This window comes from Talpa europaea, assembly GCF_964194135.1.
Source record: "Talpa europaea genome assembly, chromosome: 7".
Taxonomy (NCBI): Eukaryota; Metazoa; Chordata; class Mammalia; order Eulipotyphla; family Talpidae; genus Talpa; species Talpa europaea.
The window spans coordinates 34,876,963-34,898,342 of record NC_140074.1 but is presented as its reverse complement, the minus strand read 5'-3'; the positions used below and the strand labels follow the sequence as shown (position 1 = coordinate 34,898,342).

The following is a 21,380-nucleotide window of genomic DNA, read 5'->3' as shown; positions in this document are numbered from 1 at the left end:
CTCCTTGTCGTTCAATTCAAAAAATTTTTTAATTTCTTCTTTGATCTCCTCATTAGTCCAATGGTCTTCCAGTAGTGTGGTTTTTAATCTCCATGAGGTATGAAAGTTCCTTGCCTTCTTTTTATGGTTTATTTCTAGTTTGATGCCTTCATGGTCAGAAAAGATGGTTGATATGATTTCAATCTTGGTGTATCTGTTGATGTTTGTCTTGTGCCCCAGTATGTGATCGATCCTGGAGAATGATCCGTGTGCGCTTGAGAAGAATGTGTACTCCGTTTTTTTGGGGTTTAGTGTTCTATAGATGTCTGTTAAGCCCAATTGCTCTAGGTCCTTATTTAGAGCTTTGGTTTCTTTACTTATTTTTTGTCTTGTTGATCTATCCATTGTTGATAGTGGTGTGTTGAAGTCTCCCACTACGTATGTGTTTTCTCTGATGTCTGTTTTCAGAGAGGACAACAGTTGTCTGATATATTTTGGTGCTCCTTCATTTGGTGAATATATGTTTATGAGTGTTATTTCTTCTTGAAGCATTGTCCCCTTGATCATAATGTAGTGACAGTTGGGGTCTCTTTTTACCTTTTTGAGTTTGAAATCTGTTTTATCTGATATAAGTATAGCTGTTCCTGCTTTCTTTTTTGGTCCATTTGCTTGTAGGATTGTTTTCCATCCTTTAACTTTGAGCCTATTTTTATCTTTTGTAGCTAAATGTGTTTCCTGGAGACAGCAAAAGGTTGGGTTTTGTTTCTTAATCCAGGCTGCAACTCTGTGTCTTTTTATTGAAGAGTTTAGTCCATTTATATTTAGAGTTAATATTGATATGTTAACATCTGTATTTGCCATTGTGTTTGTCTTTCCTTTGATTTTTTTTATTTATTTATTCTTTTAATAACTTTTTTTTTGGCCTTCTTTCATTGTTATTCGTCCCTCTGAGGTTCTGGCTTTAGGACTCCTTGTAGTATTTTTTGGAGTGGGGGTTTAGTTGCAATGAAATTCCGGAGTTTCTGTTTGTCTGGGAAGGTCCATATTCTTTCTTCAAAGAGGAAGGAGAGCTTTGCGGGATAGAGTATTCTTGGTTGGCATCTGTGTTCTTGGAGTCTGTTGACGATGTCCCTCACTCTCTCCTTGCCCGTAGTGTTTCTTCGGAGAAGTCTGATGTCAGCCTGATTGGCTTTCCTTTGAATGTTATCTGTTTCTTCCCTCTTGCCAGCTTCATTATTTTTTCCTTGTCCTGGATTCTTGGGAGCTTTACTATTATGTGTCTTGCTGTATTTTTCCTTTCGTCGTGGAAGTTTGGTGTTCTTCTTGCTTCTTGTATATCAATTTTCAGCTCCTTCTTCACATTTGGGAAGTTCTCTTCAATTATCTCTTTGAATATTTTCTCTGTTCCTACATCTCTCTCTCCTCTCCTTCTGGTATTCCTATAACTCTTATATTTCCTTTCCTCATGGAGTCAGATAGTTCCCGAAGTCTTTCTTCGTTCTTTTTCCTTCGTACTTCTCTTTCCTTTTCTGTTTTGGTTCTTTTTATTTCTGTGTCTTCAAGATTACTTATTTGTTCTTCCATTTCATCTATTCTGCTTTCATTGCTTTTCCCAGAATTCTTTAGTTCTTCCATTAATTCTTTGATCTCCTGCATTTCTTTTACTTCCCTCTTTAGGGACTCAATTTCTTTCTTCTGACCATTGTTTTCCCTCTTTAGGGACTCAATTGCATTCTTCTGATCGTTGATTATTTTTCCCTTATCATTGTTTTCCTTTATGACTTCTGTCAGTTTTTTAATCACGGCAATTTTAAATTCTCTTTCTGGAAGGCTCAGAAATTCTTCCAAGTTATTGTCGTTGCAATCTGGGGGCTGGCTTTCTTTTTGTGGTGTACTTTTTCTCTGGAGAGTTGCTAGGTTGCGTGTGGTTCTTCTCCTCCCTACTGTCTGTTTTCTAATTTGCCGTATGCATTGGGACACTGTGTTGTTGGGACTGGCCGGCATCTTGGGTGGGCTTCTCTGTTCCCCTCTGGTTCCTCCAGGAGTCATCTGTCAGTTTCAAGCAGTCTTTACTGGAGAAAGGTCCCTTTCTAAAATGCCCATGTGGGGACACACTCCCCTGTGCGCCTGGTCTGCCCCGGCGGTGGGTTCCTGCTCCCCTCTGGGCTTGGACTGCAGGCCAGAGGGGGTCTGGCGTGGGCGAACTTCCCCCGCTCACCTCTGGCTCCTGAGGAAGCCTTCTGCAGGTAGTCTTTACTGAAGAAATGTCCCTGTTCTAAAATGGTGATGTGGGACACACTCCCTGCGCGTCTGGTCTCAGGCACACTCTTCTGCGCGCCTGGTCTGCCCCGGCTGTGGGTGCTCGCTCTCCCTGTGGGCTCAGACTACTTGTTCGGAAGGGGCCCGGTGTGGGCTAACTCCCCAGCTGGCCACTAGCTCCTTCAGGAGCCTCTGCTGGCTTCAAGTCGCTAGGTGGCGCCAGAGATCTCTCCTAGAGCCCTTGGGGAGCTGATTTTCCACCCCGTGGGACAGGGAGCAGAGCGGGGATGGTAGGGTACACCTCAACGGCTTTGGGGTGCTGTGTCTGCCTTGTGCCCCACCGTCGTGGGGAACCCACGCCCCTAATTTCGTGCCCCGGGTCTCAGTTCCAAAGCCCTCAGTTCCAGGACGCGGGCTGTAGCCCAGATCAGTGGCGTGGAAATGGCGCCTTTTGAATCCCGCTCCCCAGCCTGGGCGCCTTGTTCCTGCTCACTCAGGGAGGGCCTCCGCTGTCTCCCCGCAAGCCTAGGTCGCAGGCGAGGGGACCTGGGCAGCTGCGATCCGGTCCGGATCCGCGCAGCTTTCGGCGCAAGCTTACCGGGCGCGGCCGGGGCTGTGTGCTGGTGCTGGTCTCCTCCTGGGGGGGCGGGGCTCTCTTTAATGGCGCCTGGAGCTCACCTCCGCGGCGGATCCTGCAGGGTTCGCCTCAGCTCCCGTTCACGGGCTGTGGTGGCTGAAATAGTTCCTTTCCACTCACAGTCCCACTTGCTGCGTCCTTTGTTCTTGTTGGCCGTTTTGGTTTGTTGTTTTCCTCCTCTCTGCCAGTTGGAGAGTGCCGCCTCTGTGGGCGGGGGAGGGGAGCAGGGTTCTGCGCTTCCCTCCCTTCTCGTCCTCTTTTATGGCAACTTTCTTCTTTGGGCAGTTTGCTGGAGTCGTCCGTTTATCTTCCGTGTCCCAGTTCTCACTGGGACCTGCCGCTTTTCCTCCCTATTAACTTTTTTTAATGGGAGATCTTACTCGCACGTCTCCTTGCTGCCATGTTGCTCCGCCCTCCACTAGAGAGTATTTTAAATATTTCTTTACATGTTTATGTTCCTTGCTTAGCTGGTAAGCTCCCTAAAGATGAGAATTCCATCAGTTATCTCTTACTACCCAGCACAGTGGGAAAAATAAATATTTATTGACTAAATGACTGAATGTGAGGACCCAATATGGCAGTTTTCTAATGTTAGCATCACCTTGAAATATGTCCAGAAAGATTTCATGACTTTATCAATCATCTGGCCTCTGGGAGGGCTCTTGCATTACAAAGCTAGCACCCAAAGAAGATGAGTTCAGGATGCCTTGGATATAGTCAAACTTTATATATTTATCCTGATTGCTTCACTAAATCTTTTTTATCTTCTGCTTCCTAGATCATTTCTTATTTGTTGGTCTCCAAGTCACCTCACAAGCCTGATCCTTTATACTCTTTCTTCATGATCTCCACCGTTCCTCCTTTATGATGATCTGAGCCTGTCCCTTGTCTTCTGACTATCTGATTAAGCCTTATGTCCCAATACAGGCCATCTTCGAAGGTTCCATATCCTTTCCACAACAGGGCTTTAGTACACACTTCTTCCTTTGCTTGAAGTGACTCCCCATTGCATACTCTATGGTATCAAGCTATGATCTTTTCTCAAAAAACCTATTCAGGGCCTCCCCGGTGGTGCAGTGGTTGAGCCCTGGGTTGCAAAGCTGCCCGCAGCCTCTGCAACGCCAGTTCAATCCCCGGCTGCTCCCCGGCCTCCAGAGGAGGGTCCCACATGGCGCACAGACCTCTCTTGCCACCCGCTGCTACCCTCAGCAGTGTACTTCAGTCCTTCTGCCTGCTCTGCTCCCCACTCTGGCTCTCACCCTCCCGTGCTTCTGACTGTACCCAGTGCTTGTATAATAAATAAATAAATCTTAAAAAAAACCAAAAAACTATTCAATGTCCATTGTGCTACATATTTCCTATTTATTTCTCCAAATCTATTTTTCATTCTTCTCTATCATGTTCTTTGTAGGAGACTAAACTTCATGGACTACATTAACAGAGTTCTTTGCCATTGGACTCAAGTTAGGATAAATCGAAAGACAAGTGTGAGTCAGTGGGAGTGAGGATAGTGAGGTTAGATCATTTATTCTTCTGGTTTCCTTCTTCCTTGGTCTCCCTTGTCTTGTTGTGTTCCCCCTTCTAAAAGCCATAGCCCTTTTTGGGTACTCATCTCCTACAGCAACCATTCTCTCAGGTGTCAATTACCCACATCCCCCCTCCTTTGTTTCTTAATTTAGAGGGGTGGTGACAGGTCCATCCATTTTAATGCCAGGGTGCTTCACCATGTACTGGTTCTTTTAACTCTGCCCACACTTTTGTAAATAGCTCCATTTATTATCTTCTCCAAAACATGCTACCCAGTGTGCTATCGCTCTCCTGCAGGGTCCTTGGCCATACACCAATTCATCCTTTAGGATCAAACATCTCTTCAACAGGGATGACTTTCCTGATCTTTGCTCCTCTCTCAGGCTAAGCAAAGTCTTCTTGTTACATGATTTCTTATCATCTCTTTCTATTCTTTCTTCGTAACAATCATCAGATATAATTCACTCAATGAGTGATTATTTGATTAAGCTCTGCTCCCTCTCCTGGATTATAATCTTCATTAATAGAGAGACCCTCATCTGTTTTTTTGCTCACTGTTGAATTGCTCACACATAGCATGGGGTCTGGCACATAAAGGAAACATTCACTAAAATCTCTGCTGAATGAACAGATAAATAAAAAAAAATCTCAGTATCACAAATAGAGAATAGATTCATGATCCAGAAAATACAGTGCAAATCCATTAACTCCCTGAGAAATTACCTTTTGCCAGCATAACAAATTCACATAAATCTAGTGATCTTAAAGTATCCTTCAAAGAATGGCTTTCTTTGACTTTGTTGTATTATCATTACATTGCAATTCAGTTAGCTCTTGAGTACAAAGTTCCCCTAAAGAGAGAATTCATCCTCAGCCGCCCCTCAATAGACAAGCAATAACTGCAGACATGGCTAACTTGGAGCTTTTAGGTGCTAGCACCAGAAAACAGTATGAAATCCCTGCAGAACTATAGGGAAAAGTTAAAAATTGGTCCATGTAACATAGGCCAGAAGTTCTATAAATTTATTTGCAAATAAATTTTGAAAAAAGTGAAAAAAGTCAAGGTCATCATTTTGCTGTACAGATGATTATAATTACATGTTCTTGTGGTTTCTGAAGAAAAGAAATTCTGCAAAATATTTGGACAGGGATAAAATAGCTCCAACTGGGTTCAACACTATGTATTTCGGTTTATTAGGTAAAATAAACCTAAAAATTATTAGGAATTTCAAGTCCTCATTAAAGTGTAAAACAAAATCACCCTTAAACGATAGAGTAAAAATAAATATGTAACATTTGTTTTATTCATAGAAGGTGCTATGTCTGTTTAGCATTTTGTAGGCATTACCGTATTTACTTGCAATGACAACTCTACAATGTGGTATTTTCTCCATCTTGTAGATAAAGACTGAAAATCAGATAGAGTTAAAGTCATGTATAATAAACGGCATAGATGAGATTCAAAAAATAAATATGTTAAATTCAAACTCTATGCTCCTAGCCACTCCATTCACCTTCAGTTCTAATCTAGTCTTTCTATTGTTTAGGTTACAGTAATGCTGGTCACAATTATCCTTTTTCACCCCAGCACTTTTATAATTGTCTCCCAATACTGAGGTCTTGATCATCACACAATCAATTCTTCAATTTATCCAGTAATTATTTGTTCATTCTTTCCTTGCTTGATGATATCAGTGGTTGCTCTGAATTACAATAACCCAATCGCCATTCTCTTTGCTGTATACCCTTAAACTCTGTGTCCATCTACCTGTGTACTTCCACTCTCATCATTGCTTCTTCCAGGCCCAATTTTATTACATCTGTAGATACACCCACAGAAACACCCAAAGTTATGCATACCTCATATTTTTTTGCAGAGTGATGTACTTTGTCATCACTGTTACCTGCTACAGGCTACCAACTTCCCTGGATATCTCTTCCAATATCAAAACTATTGACTGACAGAGTGATTGCCTATGCATCCAGGTGGGAACAGAGTGAGAGAACAGTACATCTTTTTCAGTCTATCATATCTTTGACTCTGGATTTTTGGGAGAAGAAATAGTCTAAATAATTTCAGGAACTTTAGAAGCTATCCCTTTATGGTCTTTGCTGTTTAAAATTAAATATTTTTCAGATAATTAGTACTTTCACTACGGTTGAATTCTTCAGTGGCAGCTCCTCACAAGACAGACTCTATGTTTGATGTATAGTGTATAGTTTGCTTTCAGCCAAAGGACAGCCTGGATTTAGGTAATACAGATTAAGGTTTAGGGTAATCTGTTCCATTCTGCCTGGTCTTCTGGTAGAGGATGAAAAAAAAAAAAAACATCATCAATCTTTAAACCTCCCTTTCACAAGTTCCAACTACATTCCTCTAATTTATAGAATATACAAAGATGTTGATTACTCTTAGCTTATCTCCCCTGGCTCAAACCCTTTTATGTGCTGCCAATAAATTCAGTTGTAGCTCACTCAGTTCTTAACCCTTAAGCACCCATTCATTTATCAGACATCAGACATCTATTAGGTTCCTTCTATTACCCTTGTGCCAAGAACTGCTAGGTGCTGGCTATGCAATATCTCTTCCAATATCAAAGATAAACGCAAAGATAAAGCATCTGGTAGGGAGAATGAGAAATGCAAGAAGGAAAAAACACTACCATGTTGTAGTGGCAAAGATAGAATTACATAAAGGGCACAGTGAGAATATGAAGGAGTAAAAGTGTGTCCTACCAAGGGGTCAGAAAAGACAACTGAAGCAACCTGGGTAGTGAAAAATTGAAAAGTGAGTCAGTATTTCTTCCATTTGAATGGAGGGTCAAGATTTCAGGAAGAGGTAGCTGTATGAACAAAGAATGACAGAATAAGTGGCATTTGGGAGTTAGCCGATTTCCTCAGAAGCATGATGTGTGTGTTAGGGGTAGAAGTAGGGATCAAGTTGAGATATCAGTATGACAAGAGGAAAAGCTGGAGGAACTAGCAGATGCTTTATCACAGATGGTCTTGTATACAATAATAAGGAGCTTGGACTTGATCCTTAAGCAAAGAAGGAACATGAAAAAAAATTTCCCTCGGACAAGTTATTTCATAGCTGCTTTTCAGTAGCATCCTACTGACAATAAAGATTGGATGGGGCACAAGATTAGAGGTGGCAAAGCAGACAATGGTGGTTCTTAACCACCATCAGTCCCTTCCTTCTTCCCATAAGAACTTCAATTTTATTGAGCTTTACCCTTCTCTATGTGTTTAACCAATTCCCACCCCAGGGAGGGGATTCTGACTATTGACAGCAATCATAGGTGATTCCATCCCTCTTAACCAGTTGTGCTTTAGGCTTAGGTGTCATACATTTTTGTTTTGAATCTCAGCAAAAGTCCACTGGGGCCTCCCTTTTGAAAGAGATATCTTTTATGTAAAAGATGCCTCTTCTTTCCTGGATAGCTACATTTGGATGTGATGCTCAGAGTAATTGGATTAAAACACCTTGGAGTCATACTGTCACTGACTGTTTTAGCCAATTTGAGCTGAGATTTACTCCAATTTGAAGCCAAAGATGTCTTAACTGCTACAAGCAGAGAAACTAATTGGAAAACTTTTTGGAATATTCCAGGAAAAGACAATAAGAATGAAAACTAAGAATTAGTTTTGGGACAGAAGGGAATGGAAGAGTTGCAAAAATGCTGAGTTAATACAAGCTAGAGGCTTTGGAGAATAGAAAGTGTGGGGGGAAGCCTGCCTCTCTCCCCTTTAGCCACTCCTGCTTTCCTAAGATTGCACTTCTGCCTAGATTATTTCTGGCTTGGGTATAGGTTATAATATATTTAGTCTTTTTATTGTGCCAGAAAGGAACACTTGCTTTGCTGTCTGGCCAGAGAGCCCCTAGAAATTGTCACAGACATTTTTTAAAACTGGAGCTGGGTTTTATGGTTGCTGCTGCTGCTACAGCCACTACTGCCTAAGGAGACTATTGTGGGGTCTTCTAATTCCTCATATTGTTCATAGGCAACAGAACAGTGGATACCATGCTACTGCCACATATGTTTTGTCTCCCAGAGTTTCCTTGCTCCTGCTCAGGCATGAGATGAGCACTATTGCACACATCTGGCACCCATGCATATATACCTCCAAGTGCGAAGCAGTAACTACCCTGTGCAGACAGTTTTTGACCAATGAGAGATGGCTGTCAAGGGGTCAACTGTTCTCCTTTTCTCCCCCTGGGAGAAGATGGAGTGACTTCACACGCCCTTGTTGAAGACTTATGACATTGTAATCAGGTTTTCATAAAGTTTGGCCAGCTCAATAACGTATTCCCTTGTGCTGGCTTTTCCTTCCCTGCCTCTCTCCCCTTTAGCTACTCCTGCTTTCCTGAGACTACGCTTCTGACTAAAGTACCAGCAGGTGAGTCTTGGCCCCATACCTGTGACTCAGGAAATCTAGGCTATTAACATGGTAATGGTTATACAAAATTCAATAAATTTATTGGCATTTTTCTGTGATTCTATATATTATGGGTTTCTGGAGCTTCTAAATTATACAACTAAGCCACCACTCCTGAAACTGAGTGGCTGTGTTAACACTTTCACATTTAGGAAACTGAATGAAAAGAGAATTTAGGTAAAAGTTCCAAGTTCATTGGAGTCCAACTCCTGATGTAGTGTCGGTAGAGACCAGGTTCTAGTACACCAGTTTGAACTACTTGTTAAATTGTTTTGCCCAATTTAACTGAGTCTCACTGGTTTTATTCTCTTTATCTACTTAAATTCATATCCTGGAAAGCAGGCATTGAAATCAAGTCATCTACTTTAGGAGTTATTGTTGCACAGTCTTTATAAGATTTTAACAAAATCAGTAGTTGCTCCAAATTGACTTTTCATGGCAATGTCTTATATGAAAGGTTTAGAAATTCAACCTTAGGAATTTTGTATAATGCTTTGCATTCAGTGAGTAGGCACACTTCACCAGGCAGAAGTTAGTAGTAAGTTAACCAACTGAATTATGAAGTATTAATCCTTCAAACCTCCTCCTTGCCATGCACAGTTGATGCACTGAGAATGTCACCTTAACACATTGCCCTCCTTCAATGATTTTGCAAAAGTGGCATCTGGCATGATAGTCCTTAGTGCCATTTACCAAATATTTCTGGATCTCTTTGTGGGCACATGGTAGAATTACACGCCCTTGCACTCTTAAAATTAGAAGTGACCACATGTCTTCTTTGACCCATGTAATAGTCAGAAGTAACATAGGTCATTTTGAGGGGGAAGATGCAAGAATTAGGGGTGTTATTTTGTTTTACATAGAGTCTGCTCTTTTAGCCTGGATCTTAAAATGAGAATGAGGTAAAGTGCAGCTCTTAGCTAACCCATGACGGACATGAATATGAGCAAGAAATAATACTCTGTTGTTTTAAACTACAGAGATTTGGAGAAAAATTGTTACAGAAGCATAACCTAGCCTAATCCTAACATGCCTAGGTAAGCTATATCCACAAAGCTCACATGATTTCTGAGTCAGGTTCCCCAGGTATGTCTATACTATTTCAGTGCTGTGCTGAGTCTCTGAATATGGCAGCTCACTAAATTCTTAACAGCCATCAAGTGGTTAAGTATTCAAATCTCAATATAAAATTTGCCTCAGAAAGGTTAAAGTTACAGTCATGGGTTTTGAGCACAGATACATTGATTACAAATTCATCTATTTAATGAAAACCCCCAGTTATCTCATTTCCAAATGCCCTAATATATCATCTGTGACTATCACTTACTCGGTTTTCCTAATTCTAGAGAAGTGTTTTTATGATATATGACCTAATTTGAACCATGGCCACTGTGGGCTGAACAGTGTCCCAAATAGTGTCCCACATTCATGTCCAGAATCTGTGACTATGACTTATTTGGAAATAGGATTTTTAAGATCAATCAAGTTATAACATCAAATTGGATTAGGGATGACTCTAATCTAATATAAAAGATATAATCGAGAGAAATTTACACAGAGAAATAGATAAATCAGAAGAACACCATATAATGATGGAATCAGTGATTGGAGTGATATGTCTACAAGCCAAGGAATCCTGAGGCTTTCTGTCAGCCACAAAAACTAAAGCAGAGGCAAAGAAGTCCCTCCCTAGAAACTTCAGACAGAGCATGACCTCACTGACACTCTGGTTTCAGAATTCCAGCTTCTAGAACTAGAAGATAATACATTTTTGTTGTTCTAAGTTACCTGGTTTATGCAAATTTGTTATCATGGCCCTAGGAAACTGAAATAATCTCCAAAGACCAAACTATAGAATTTTATCTGTCTCATTATCTATGATCTAATCTATCTACGTATCTACACATATAGAGATTATTTTTCACTATTACATCCTGCCCAAATAAACATTCCAAAAATCCCAGGGATGTAAAATTTCATTTGATTATCAAACTTGAATATATAAAGACTGGCATTTTGTTGCTTCCCAGATCACCCTGCAGTATAAGCTTTGAATCTTAAGTTTGCCTAGAGCTCTACCACTTACTACTCGTGTCCCTAAAATAAATTTATGTAGCTCTGGATCCTCTATTTATGCTATTAGATTAACAATATACATTGCATTGCTTGTTGTACTGCAAAGTGGAAATCTGTCATTCTTTTGTGCCTCTTAGGATCTGAATCCCTTTCTGTTTGAAGAGTGGGCCCCTTAGAAGGCAACACCAATTACCCACTACCAGAGAAGATGAAGATATCTGATGCTTTTTCTAGCACCCTTACAGCTAAAGCACAGGCATGTTCAGGACTCTGCCAATAGGATGAATTTGCTATGCAAAGCTCAGGGTGTAAAGACACAGGGAATGTAAAGACTCAGAATCCAAGTGGATGGGGTCACAACTACCTCCAGCTTCCAGCGTATCAAAGGGAGGGTGTTAAGGACAACATTCAAGGGTAGCTTAGGTCGAAGGCTGGCATGCTGTGTCCATGTCTGGTGCTTCTACTGTTTCCCTGCAATCAATTCTGTAGCATGCTTTGGGATATTATTTTTGGTTATACAGCCTCCAAGCTAGTTCTCTGATGTCCCTGTGTCCTTTTAGGAAATGCATTCCTTGTTTTTCCCCTATTTTTTCTTTTTTGATTAAATTCATAGAGTTGTTTCTGATGCTGGCAGCTAAGAATCCTGACAAATACACAAGGATGAGGTGAGATATGCAAAGCACCTAGAAGGACTCCTGAGTCACATCCCTCTCTTACTATATCCCTAACAAGCTCTGAATAAGGATTTTATTGTCACTAGGTTAACAAACACAGTGAGAGGATTCAAGTAGAGGATTCAAAAAGTTGTATTAAGAAAATGTGACATGCAGGGCCTCCCTGGTGGCGCAGCAGTTGAGCGCTGGGTTGCGAAGCTGCCCACAGCCTCTGCGGCGCCGGTTCGATCCCCGGCTGCTCCCCAGCCACTGGAGGAGGGTCCCGTGTGGTGGCACACAGACCTCTCCTGCTGCCCACTGCTCCCCTCAGCAGTGTGCTGTGGTCCTTCTGCCTGTTCTGCTCCCCGCTCTGGCTCTGGTGAATTCTCTCACCCTCCCGTGCTTCTGACTGTACCCAGTGCTTGTATAAACAAACAAACAAACAAACAAATAAATTAAAAAAAAAAGAAAATGTGGCATGTAAATGCAATGGAGTATTATTTTGCCTTTAAAAAGGAGATACTGGCATGTGCAACACGGAAGAAGCTGGAACACATTACACTAAGTGAAATAAGTTAAACAGAGAAAGATAAATATGGCGTGATTTCACTTTATGAAGTATCTAAAATAGTCAAACTCATAGAAGTAGAGAGCAGAATGGTATCAGAGGGTACAAAGTTTCAGTTATACAAAATGAATAAGTTCTTAATTTTTAGAGATAACCTGCACAGCACAATATTGTATTGCATATCTAAAGCTTTGCTAAGAGGGTTGATCTTATGTTATGTGATCTTATTGTAAGAGGAGCGCCACAGCTTCGGTCAGCAGCAGAGTATGCCTGGCTTTGCTGCATCCTGTACACCCATCATCAGACTGACCCCAGTGTAGATTGGGTTTCACACACTTGGCAGGGTTTGGGTTTTGAAATCCAGGTCAATTGGGTTGCAAAGATGTCAACTGGGTTCTGAAACCTGCACCAGTTTTGAAAACATGTCAGTCAGATTTGAAAGCCATAAAAAACAGGTTTCCAGGAGGATAAGAATACTCTCGTAGGACAATCTTCCCTTCAGATCTCTGACTTGCTGCTTCGGGATCATTGCCACTCCTTACTCTGGCACAACTGGCAGTGCCTCTAAGAGCTGTTCACAGCTATGTAATGCTTCAACACCACCTCTTGACCAATGCTGCCTGCTCCTCCAGCACCACCTCCTGTCTGCTGTTGCCTGTCTCTGGCATCACTTCCGGATCAGCACTGCTGGCCTGTGCCTGTACTGCCTATAAGAGCTGTCTACAGTTGCCTGATTGGTGGCACTGGTCTGTGCCTGCACCACCTCTAGAGCTGTCTCCTATTGCTGTCACCTCCAGTGCTGACCACTGCTGCTGGCTGCTGCCATGATGTCTCAGCAGTGCCACCTGTGATTACTTCCAGCTGTAACTCTGAGTTGGATGCTGGTCTACTTCTTATCCTTGTGCCATCAGCCACAGACTGTCATCGAAGGAATAACACCATCTTTCGTGAGCAGCTTTTGGTTTGGACTACTGGACACTGCAGACACTATCTGCTGTGGGATGGATGGCCGCTTGTGTCCTTAGAAACACTTTCTTTTTTCTCTTCTAACTCTCCATTTGTAAATAAATCCTGTTGTTGTTACACTCTGTTTGAGTTGTGTCTTGCAACTTTAAATGCATGGGTGAGGACCCAAAAACCATGACATTCCCCAGGTTTTGCATAGTTTCATTATCACAAAATAATAACAATAATAATAATAATAATAATAAATAATACACAAGAGGACAGGAGGAAGTTTTATAATGGATAGTTTATGGCACAGATTGCATTGATGGCTTTACAGATCTATACCTATGTACAAACTAATCAAGTTGTATGCATTAATATATGCAGCTTTTTTGTATGAGATTGATACCTCATTAAAGTGGTTTTTAAAAATGTAAGGAAGCAAGGCTGTTTGAGCACACACAGAAAGGAATATTTGGCAAGTATGTAGCCTTTATTCCTGTTGATGATTAAGGTCAGGCCTCATTAATGTGCCATGTTTACGCAGGGTATGCAGTGATTTTTTAAGAGGGCGGGGATTGGAGTAGGATCTCCAGGATCTTCAACCAAACTGATGATAAACTCACACCAAAGAAAACCCACATAGGAAGGGGCTGTTGATCAGGCTCTGCAAATCTGTATATGAGCCGACAATCTGAGCAGGTTGCTTTGCGTGTTTGTTGTTATTTATGTTTTCTTTTATGCCTTCAAATCCTTGAATTCCATCTGCCTAAACCAGCCTCACATTTGGATGCACTAAGCAGCTGTTGCGACTGGGGATCCTTTTCTATGTGAAAATGCTGATTTAAAAAAAAAATAATAAGCTCTAGGCTCCTGCTTACTCTCACAAGTTTCCGGCAACTGGTGCCCTGACAAATGAAGTGTCAAAACATTTCCAAATTAAAATCCTACAGCTCATACAGCCCCACACCCTCAGCAGGATGGACTTCCCCTGCTCCTACCTAACATACACTTGAAAAACTAAAAATAGCCAGATGGCAATTAACAGAAACTCCGAGGAGGGAGTAGGGTGGGTTCCAGCAGGTCAGTTTCCTGGACATATTCCAAATGGAGTTCTCAGCCAGCAGTGCTCTGGCCAAGAAAGGATTTTCATTAAAACTGCATGGAAGAGGTAGAATGAAAAATCAAGATTTGAAAGATTTAAAATCACAGGAGAGGTGGAAACCAGCACAATTCCCAGGGCCATCAATAATAATAATACTCTATACTGAGTTCATATGATAGGCTAAGAACTGAGCACTTCATATTTGTTGAATTATCTTGAAGGTCTCTAAGAATTAGCTACTACGTTAATATATAGGAACACTGAAACCCAGGGACAGTTGATAACCTGCCCAAGATCTCAAGACAAACAGGATAAAGGTCTACTAATGGGGTTTAAATTATGACCTTTCATTTACTAGTAGTACAAAATCAGACAAATTATCTATATTGCCAGGTCTCAGTTATATCATCTCTAAAATGGTTAGAATATTAGTATATATTGCATACATTTGTAATGAAGATGAAAGGAAACTGCAATAGACAGAATGGTTGTGCACTGCAAATTCTCATGTTGAAACTCTGATCTGCAATGTGATGGTATTTGAAGATAGTGTCTTTGAGGTAATTACATTGCAAAGATAGAACCCACTTGGAGGTATTAGTGTCCCTGTAAGAAGAGACAAGAAGCAGCTTGCTTCCTCTCCCGCTTAGCCATGTGAGGAAACAGTGAGAAGGCTGATGTCTATAAGCCCGGAAATGAACTCTCTCCAGACACTAGCTCTACTGACTTATTGATCTTGGATTTTCAGCTTCTGCAAACTGTGGGAAGTATTTTTTTGTTTAAAGCCACTCAGTTCATGGTATTTTTATGATAGCTCACTGAACTCAGACAGAAACAGTGTATGGAAAGCTCTTACAGCATAGGGCTTACATGAAACTAAGTTCCTTAATAAATAACAGCCATTGATATTGATCATTTTAAACCCATGCCCTTTTAGGGAATCAAAGAATATAAGCATTTAGTGAAAATGTAGCATGCTCCAAACAGACTTCCAGGGGTTATTCTAGAATGAGCTTCAGTATGATTAAACAAACAAACAAAGGATTAAAAAAAAAATTAGATTTTCAGTGGATTTGGTAGATGATGTGGTGGATAGGGGTCCAGGCGACCTTGGCATGGATTGTGGAAGAATCTGCAGAGATTGAGAAGTTGGAAGTAAAACAAAGTTTAGTAAAAGTACTTTTTAAAGGAGGAAAGGACAGGTAACAAATTGAGAATCCAGGACAAGAGTGCAACTTGCTTTTCTCTCTCAGCTTTCTCTGCATTGCAGTTTCTTTTTACTTACTTAGCAAGTGCTGGGTTAGCAGGTACTGGGTACTTTTGTTCTCAGAAAAAAGGAACAATTGAAAAAAGAGCCTTTCTGTTAAAGCTACGGGATAGGAAATATTGCAGGTGGCTGAAGCGCTGGTATGGGCACTAGCTTACAGGAAGCACCACTAGTGACTAGGGCTGGGAGGAGTGACCAGCTTACAGGAAAGCTGCCAGTGGTTAGGGCATTGATGGGAGTGCCGGCCCAGAAACCAGTTTTAATTTTGAAGTTTAATTTAACCCTCTCAGTAGATTACTAGTTAGGGTCCCTGGGACTTTAAAACCAAGAGAGTTTCCTCATTCAGTTTTCAGAGGGGAGTGGATATTTTCTCCCAGGAGAGGGCAGTACTGGAAACAAAGGTTGTCCTATTCCCTTCCTCATTTTCCTTCTTAATAGGTGTAACCCACCTGATTGGGTCACACTGGGAAACAGGACTGAGTATGCATAGCTCTGCCACTGGGAAGGAATCTGCCTGCCCACCCCCTACTCAAGGATCTGCTTCTGAGTCCTCATGTGGAAGCTGCTGGGCAGGCACTGGATTTGTCTGGGAGACCAGCTGTTAAGTATACAAATAGATAGAAAGGTTCAGTTTTGGGGGAAAAAGTAACAGGCCACACATCCAAGTCCTATTCTCCAAATAACATTACCAACAATAAAACTGATACTGTGATTTCTACCTCACATCTGTGTCTATTTCTAAATCGGTTCAGAAATCAGAGGGGGAAAGGGATATAATTAATGATCAACCATGTGATTAATTATCACCTTCCTAAACCCCAACAGATGGATGCCTATTTTATTTCACTGGCAGATAAACCCATTTCAGGTTGGCAGGAAAAGGGTATTTTGTAGAATCAAATGAGGTCAGAACTGGGAATTACCTAAAAGGTGGTCCAATATCTTAATTTTTATAGACAAAAGATATATAAATGAATGATCAAGTGAAGTTATCCATGTGAAATTCTGTGAGTCATATAATACAAATTGTTAGTGTGATTAGTAGTTATGGACTGGCTTTAGAAACTGTAACCAGAATTAAAAATTATTATATATCATAAAATATTGATTAAAAAGTCACTCCAGAGCGAGAAAAGTTTTCATAAATGAAGTATCATCTCGGGGCCTCCCCAGTAGTGCAGCGGTTGAGCGCTGGGCTGTGAAGCTGCCTGCAGCCTCTGCAGCGCCGGTTAGATCCCCGGCTGCCAGCGAGTGTCCCACATGGCGCGCAGACCTCTCCTGCCACGCTGCTCCCCTCAGCAGTGTACTTTGTCGGTCTGCCTGTTCTGCTCCCCACTCTGGCTCTAGTGAATTCTCTCACCCTCCTGTGCTTCTGACTGTACCCAGTGCTTGTATAAATAAACAAATCTTTAAAAAAAAAAATAAAGTATCATCTCAAGGAAACATCTTCAAACCATGAAGAAGCAATCAACAGTTTAATTTTTTTAATTACCAAAACCCCTATATGGTAATTAATACTTTACTTACGATCTTGAATACTAGCTAAGATATAAAAAGAAACAAGCATCCCCCTCTGCCTTAATCTTGTTCTCCTACATAATGTGGTCCTCCTCATTAGGGGTATCTCCTTCCGAATGGTTAGCTAAACATGCTCCACTGGCAAAGGATGATTCTTGGGTACCTCAAAACATGGCAAAACATGAATAATTCATGTCTTTAATTCATTGAATTCATGAGTCTATGGTTAAACATGGCTGTTGATGGTCTTACCATCATTCTCACCCACAAGAATAGCTAGATCTAACTTTAAGAAAGTACATTTTCCCTTTCCTATTTTTCTTCTTTCTCTTCCCCTTTCTGCACTTCTATTCTCCTCTTTCTTTTTCTTTCCTTTCTTCGCTTCTATGCTCCAGTCTACAGCAATCTTTTAGTGACAGCATCAGCCTACAGGAGGCAGTATTATCAGAGAGGGGTGTCTATCACTGCATTCGATGGCACTGCTGTTTCCAAATGCTGGGGCCAACCCCCATTGGGTTATTTTTTTCTTTTTGTTCTCTCTCTGCTAGGCTAAGAAATAGGCAGAGTCATGGAAATGCATGGCAGAGTGAGCTTTTTGGTCAGAGACTGAAAAGCAGTATCTGGGAGCCAGAAAGAACAATGATCATGAGGCTCAATGATAGGACGAAGTTTAGAGAAGCTACTCAATGAAATTGTTTTCTTAAATGAATTTGTGGACTCACCCTCAACCTAACCCCTGCTTGTACGAATTTGATCTTAATTAGGCATACCAAAGCTCTGAGATCTCCCCACAAGGTACCAGACTAACAACTGGGTGACACTCAGATGGCAGATTCTAAGAGCCCTGCCAAGGCTTTGAAAACTGAACTATTAATAATATAGGAACCACAGTCCTCAGAAGACCATTTAGTGGCATGGAACTTGTAGTCAAAAACCTAACCAGGTTGAATGATGACTAAAACAAAAATTCCAACATTCACCCTAACTTTTAAACAACAAAATGTCTCATAACATAATATTCAAACATATGGAAAACAATAAAACTTTTCTTGGCATATAAAGGATAAGGAAAATCTCAATTATCTGGCAAAAGATAAACAACTGAAGTAGCAGAGTTCTGACACTGATATTAGAATGATCTGACAAGAACTTTCAAGCAGCTATTACAAAAAACACAAGAAAAATCATGAACACTACTGAAACCAATGGAAAAATAGTCAAGAAATAGATAATACAGAGCCAAATGGAAAGTGTGGAATTGAAAAATGTAATAACCCAAATAAAAACTTCTCTGACAGGCTCAATGGCAGAATGAAGATGACAGAGGACAGAAAGTCATGGGCAAATCAACTTCTATTTGAGGTCTGTTTATCATTGCTTTTTCATGTATCTTCTCTCTGCTTTAATTAGCTATTGCTGCCTATGCATAACAAGCTACATGAAAATTTAGTGGTTTGAACTGGAAACAATTTATTATTTCCCCCAATTCTGTGGTAGGGCTGGGCAGTCTTGCCTGAACTCCAGGATTTATGGACTCAGATGGAGAGTTGGATGGGCTGGAAGGTCCAAGATTATGATGTATAATCTGTTTTTAATTCATAGGTCTGGCAGTTGATGCTGGCTGTTGATTGGAGTTAGCTCTCCAGCATGTGCAAGATCCAATAGTCTAGACTGGACTTCTGTTCAATATGGTGATCACAGGCTCCCCAAAGGAGGAGGACAGAAGCCACAAGTCCCATTAAGCCAACTCTAAAATTTACACATAATCTGTTGATCAAAGCACATCACGAGGATTGCACAGAAATAAGGGATAAAAAATTTGACTATCTCTTAATGAAAGGAGCAGCTACATGACTTTACAAATAGGCATGGACATAGCAAAACAGGAGTCATTGGGATTATTATTCCAATGTTGTCCCATGAGATTCCTGAGGGATTAAGATTATGAATCTCAAAGACCATACATCCACAATTACTATGACAGTAAAATATACTGTGAAGTTTGAAGAAGCTTAATGTTGTGCCTAAGACCACACACCTAGTTAGGTGGAAAATTTGTGACTAGATCCCACGATAGTGGATTCACTGACCAATGCTCTCGTCTCTGAGATGAGCTATTTAGTGTATTTTGAACACTGGTGATTTAACAGATTTAATAGATTTAACATTTGTATAATGTGTGAGCAATCATTCATCATTCAGATCCATTTTGTGAAGGAAATAAATGCAGGCACTTGTAGAGTCTATGGGAAAAAAAAACTGAAGTAAAGGGACTCAATAAAAGCTATTCATTATGTAGCAATAAATCTACTAACTTGTTCTATGCACCAAAATATAGTGAATCTCTTGAGCTCCTAGCATTCAAAGCTTAATTTCTTTATTGAGGCAAAATTCATATAACATGAAATTAACCATTACCCATTTTAAAGTATACAATTCAGTGTCATTAAATACATTCATTTTGTTGTGCAACCATTTCTTCTATCAAGTTTGAAGACATTTTCATTACCCCAGAAAGCAACCGTGTATCCCTTAGGCAGTCATTCCCAATTTCCCCCTTCCCCAGCCACTGACAACCACAAATCTGCTTTCTCTCTATGGATTTGCCTGTTCTGGATGCTTAATATGAATGGAATCATAGTATGAATTTTTGTAACTGGCTTCTTTACTTAGCATGGTTTAGTTGTTCATCCACATTGAAGTATGTATTGGCATTCTATTCCTTTTTTTTTTTTTAAAGATTTATTTATTTATACCAGAACCAGGGTACATACAGGTCAGATGTGCGGGAGAGTGAGAGGATTCACCAGAGACAGAGCGGGGAACAGAACAGGTAGACTGACCGAAGTACACTGCTGAGGGGAGCAGTGGGCAAGAAAGAAGAGGTCTGCCCCACCATGTGGGTTACTCTAAAGCCGGCAGGGATCGAACTAGCACTGCAGAGGCTGCGGACAGCTTCACAGCACTGCAATCAACCGCCTGCACCACCAGGGAGGCCCTCTATTCTTTTTTAAGGGATAATATAAATCTGAATATTCATAGTATTACACTATAATATTATACTGTATGAGCACACCCATATTTTGCTTTTTCTTTTCATCAGTGGATGGACATTTGGATTATTTCCATTTTTTTTTTTTTTTTTTTTGCTTTTGGGACTACAGCTACTATGGATATTTATGTACACATAGTTGTTTGAATACCTGGTTTTCAATCTTTAGTGTACAGTTAGGAGTAGATACCAGGGTCATATGAAAATTTTATCGAAATTTAATTTTGATTTTAGTTTTTGACAAGGTTTCTTAATATAGCTTGGGGTTAATAACCTGGTGTCGACATTACCTTGTCTCTAAAATCAATGTGATTCTGGAGGATGGCTCTGTGATAAGTGGCTGTCCTCACGAAATCTTGCATCATATTCTGCTGCTGGGAAATGCAGCCATAAAACTGTAAGGGAAAAAGGAGGAGAAAGAGAGTAAGCAACCTACAAGATTACACTTTTGTGGGTGTCTGGCCTTTACAGCCATCTTGGTCCAAGAAGGCTTAGCAGGGAAATTGAAGCTCTGAGAGACACAGTGATCTGTCCACATAAAGAACTGTAAGCAGAGCCCAGATTTCTGACTGCTGTACTACATAACAGATTCGGGTATAGATCTTTCAGAAAAGATGCCCAGGTGCCTTCCCAAAGAGAGAGCACCGATGCAGAAAATATCAAAGTGAACTGGGCCAGGCCAAAGTGGGTGGTCCCACTGAGTCCCATCAACCTAGCAAGGAATATAGAATTGGGTAGAATTCCTGGGTAAAGGTGGGGGTGGGGAAGAAAGTATCCTTATGAGGGAAGTTATTTGGGTGATATGGCTCATATAAATCCAGGAGCAGTGACAGTTATAAATATCATCATTGTAATTGCCACCATTTGGTAGCCAAATATGCCACATGCTTCATATAAATCAACTAATCAAATTATATAGTCACAACAATCAGAGGATTTATACTCCTCAGCTGAAGAAACGGAGGTTCAGAATAATAGAGAAACTTGATAGTTTGATAAGTGAGAGTGAGAATTCCAATCCAGATGCAGCTGCTGTTGGTGTTCAGGGGATCACACTTTGAGAACCGCTGCAGTACTGTATCAGTTGTTTCCTCTCCACGCACTGGCCTACTTGGGTGTATTCAAAGGTGTGTGATACTTGAAACAAGTTTATTCCCCTGGGGCAACTTCCCTGACCTGGAAGTATTGTGCAGCTGATGCCTCTTCTGTCCGCTGATTAAACACCGAGTATTCCTTTTTCTCATTCCAGCATCTCTTCAAGGTATTTGAAAATGCACTGAATTCTGCAAGGAGAAAAAAAGCAGATCTATTTCTGCAACTTAGAAACCATAGAACTAGAACTCACCATTGC

The 21,380-nt window shown here is 40.8% G+C and overlaps 1 protein-coding gene across 1 annotated transcript in view; it reads right to left on the bottom strand.

The window, feature by feature from the left end:
- LOC311172851 (histone-arginine methyltransferase CARM1-like) overlaps nt 1-20,409 on the bottom strand; it is a gene marked incomplete at its 3' end in the record, with an annotated part of 104,552 nt that extends 84,143 nt beyond the window's left edge. Inside the window, exon 1 of the mRNA XM_084236384.1 lies at nt 20,320-20,409. Coding sequence (XP_084092510.1) covers nt 20,320-20,394 — 75 coding nt within the window. The 5' untranslated portion in view covers nt 20,395-20,409. The remainder of the gene's footprint in view (nt 1-20,319) is intronic.
- Between the last annotated feature and the right edge of the window lie 971 nt (nt 20,410-21,380).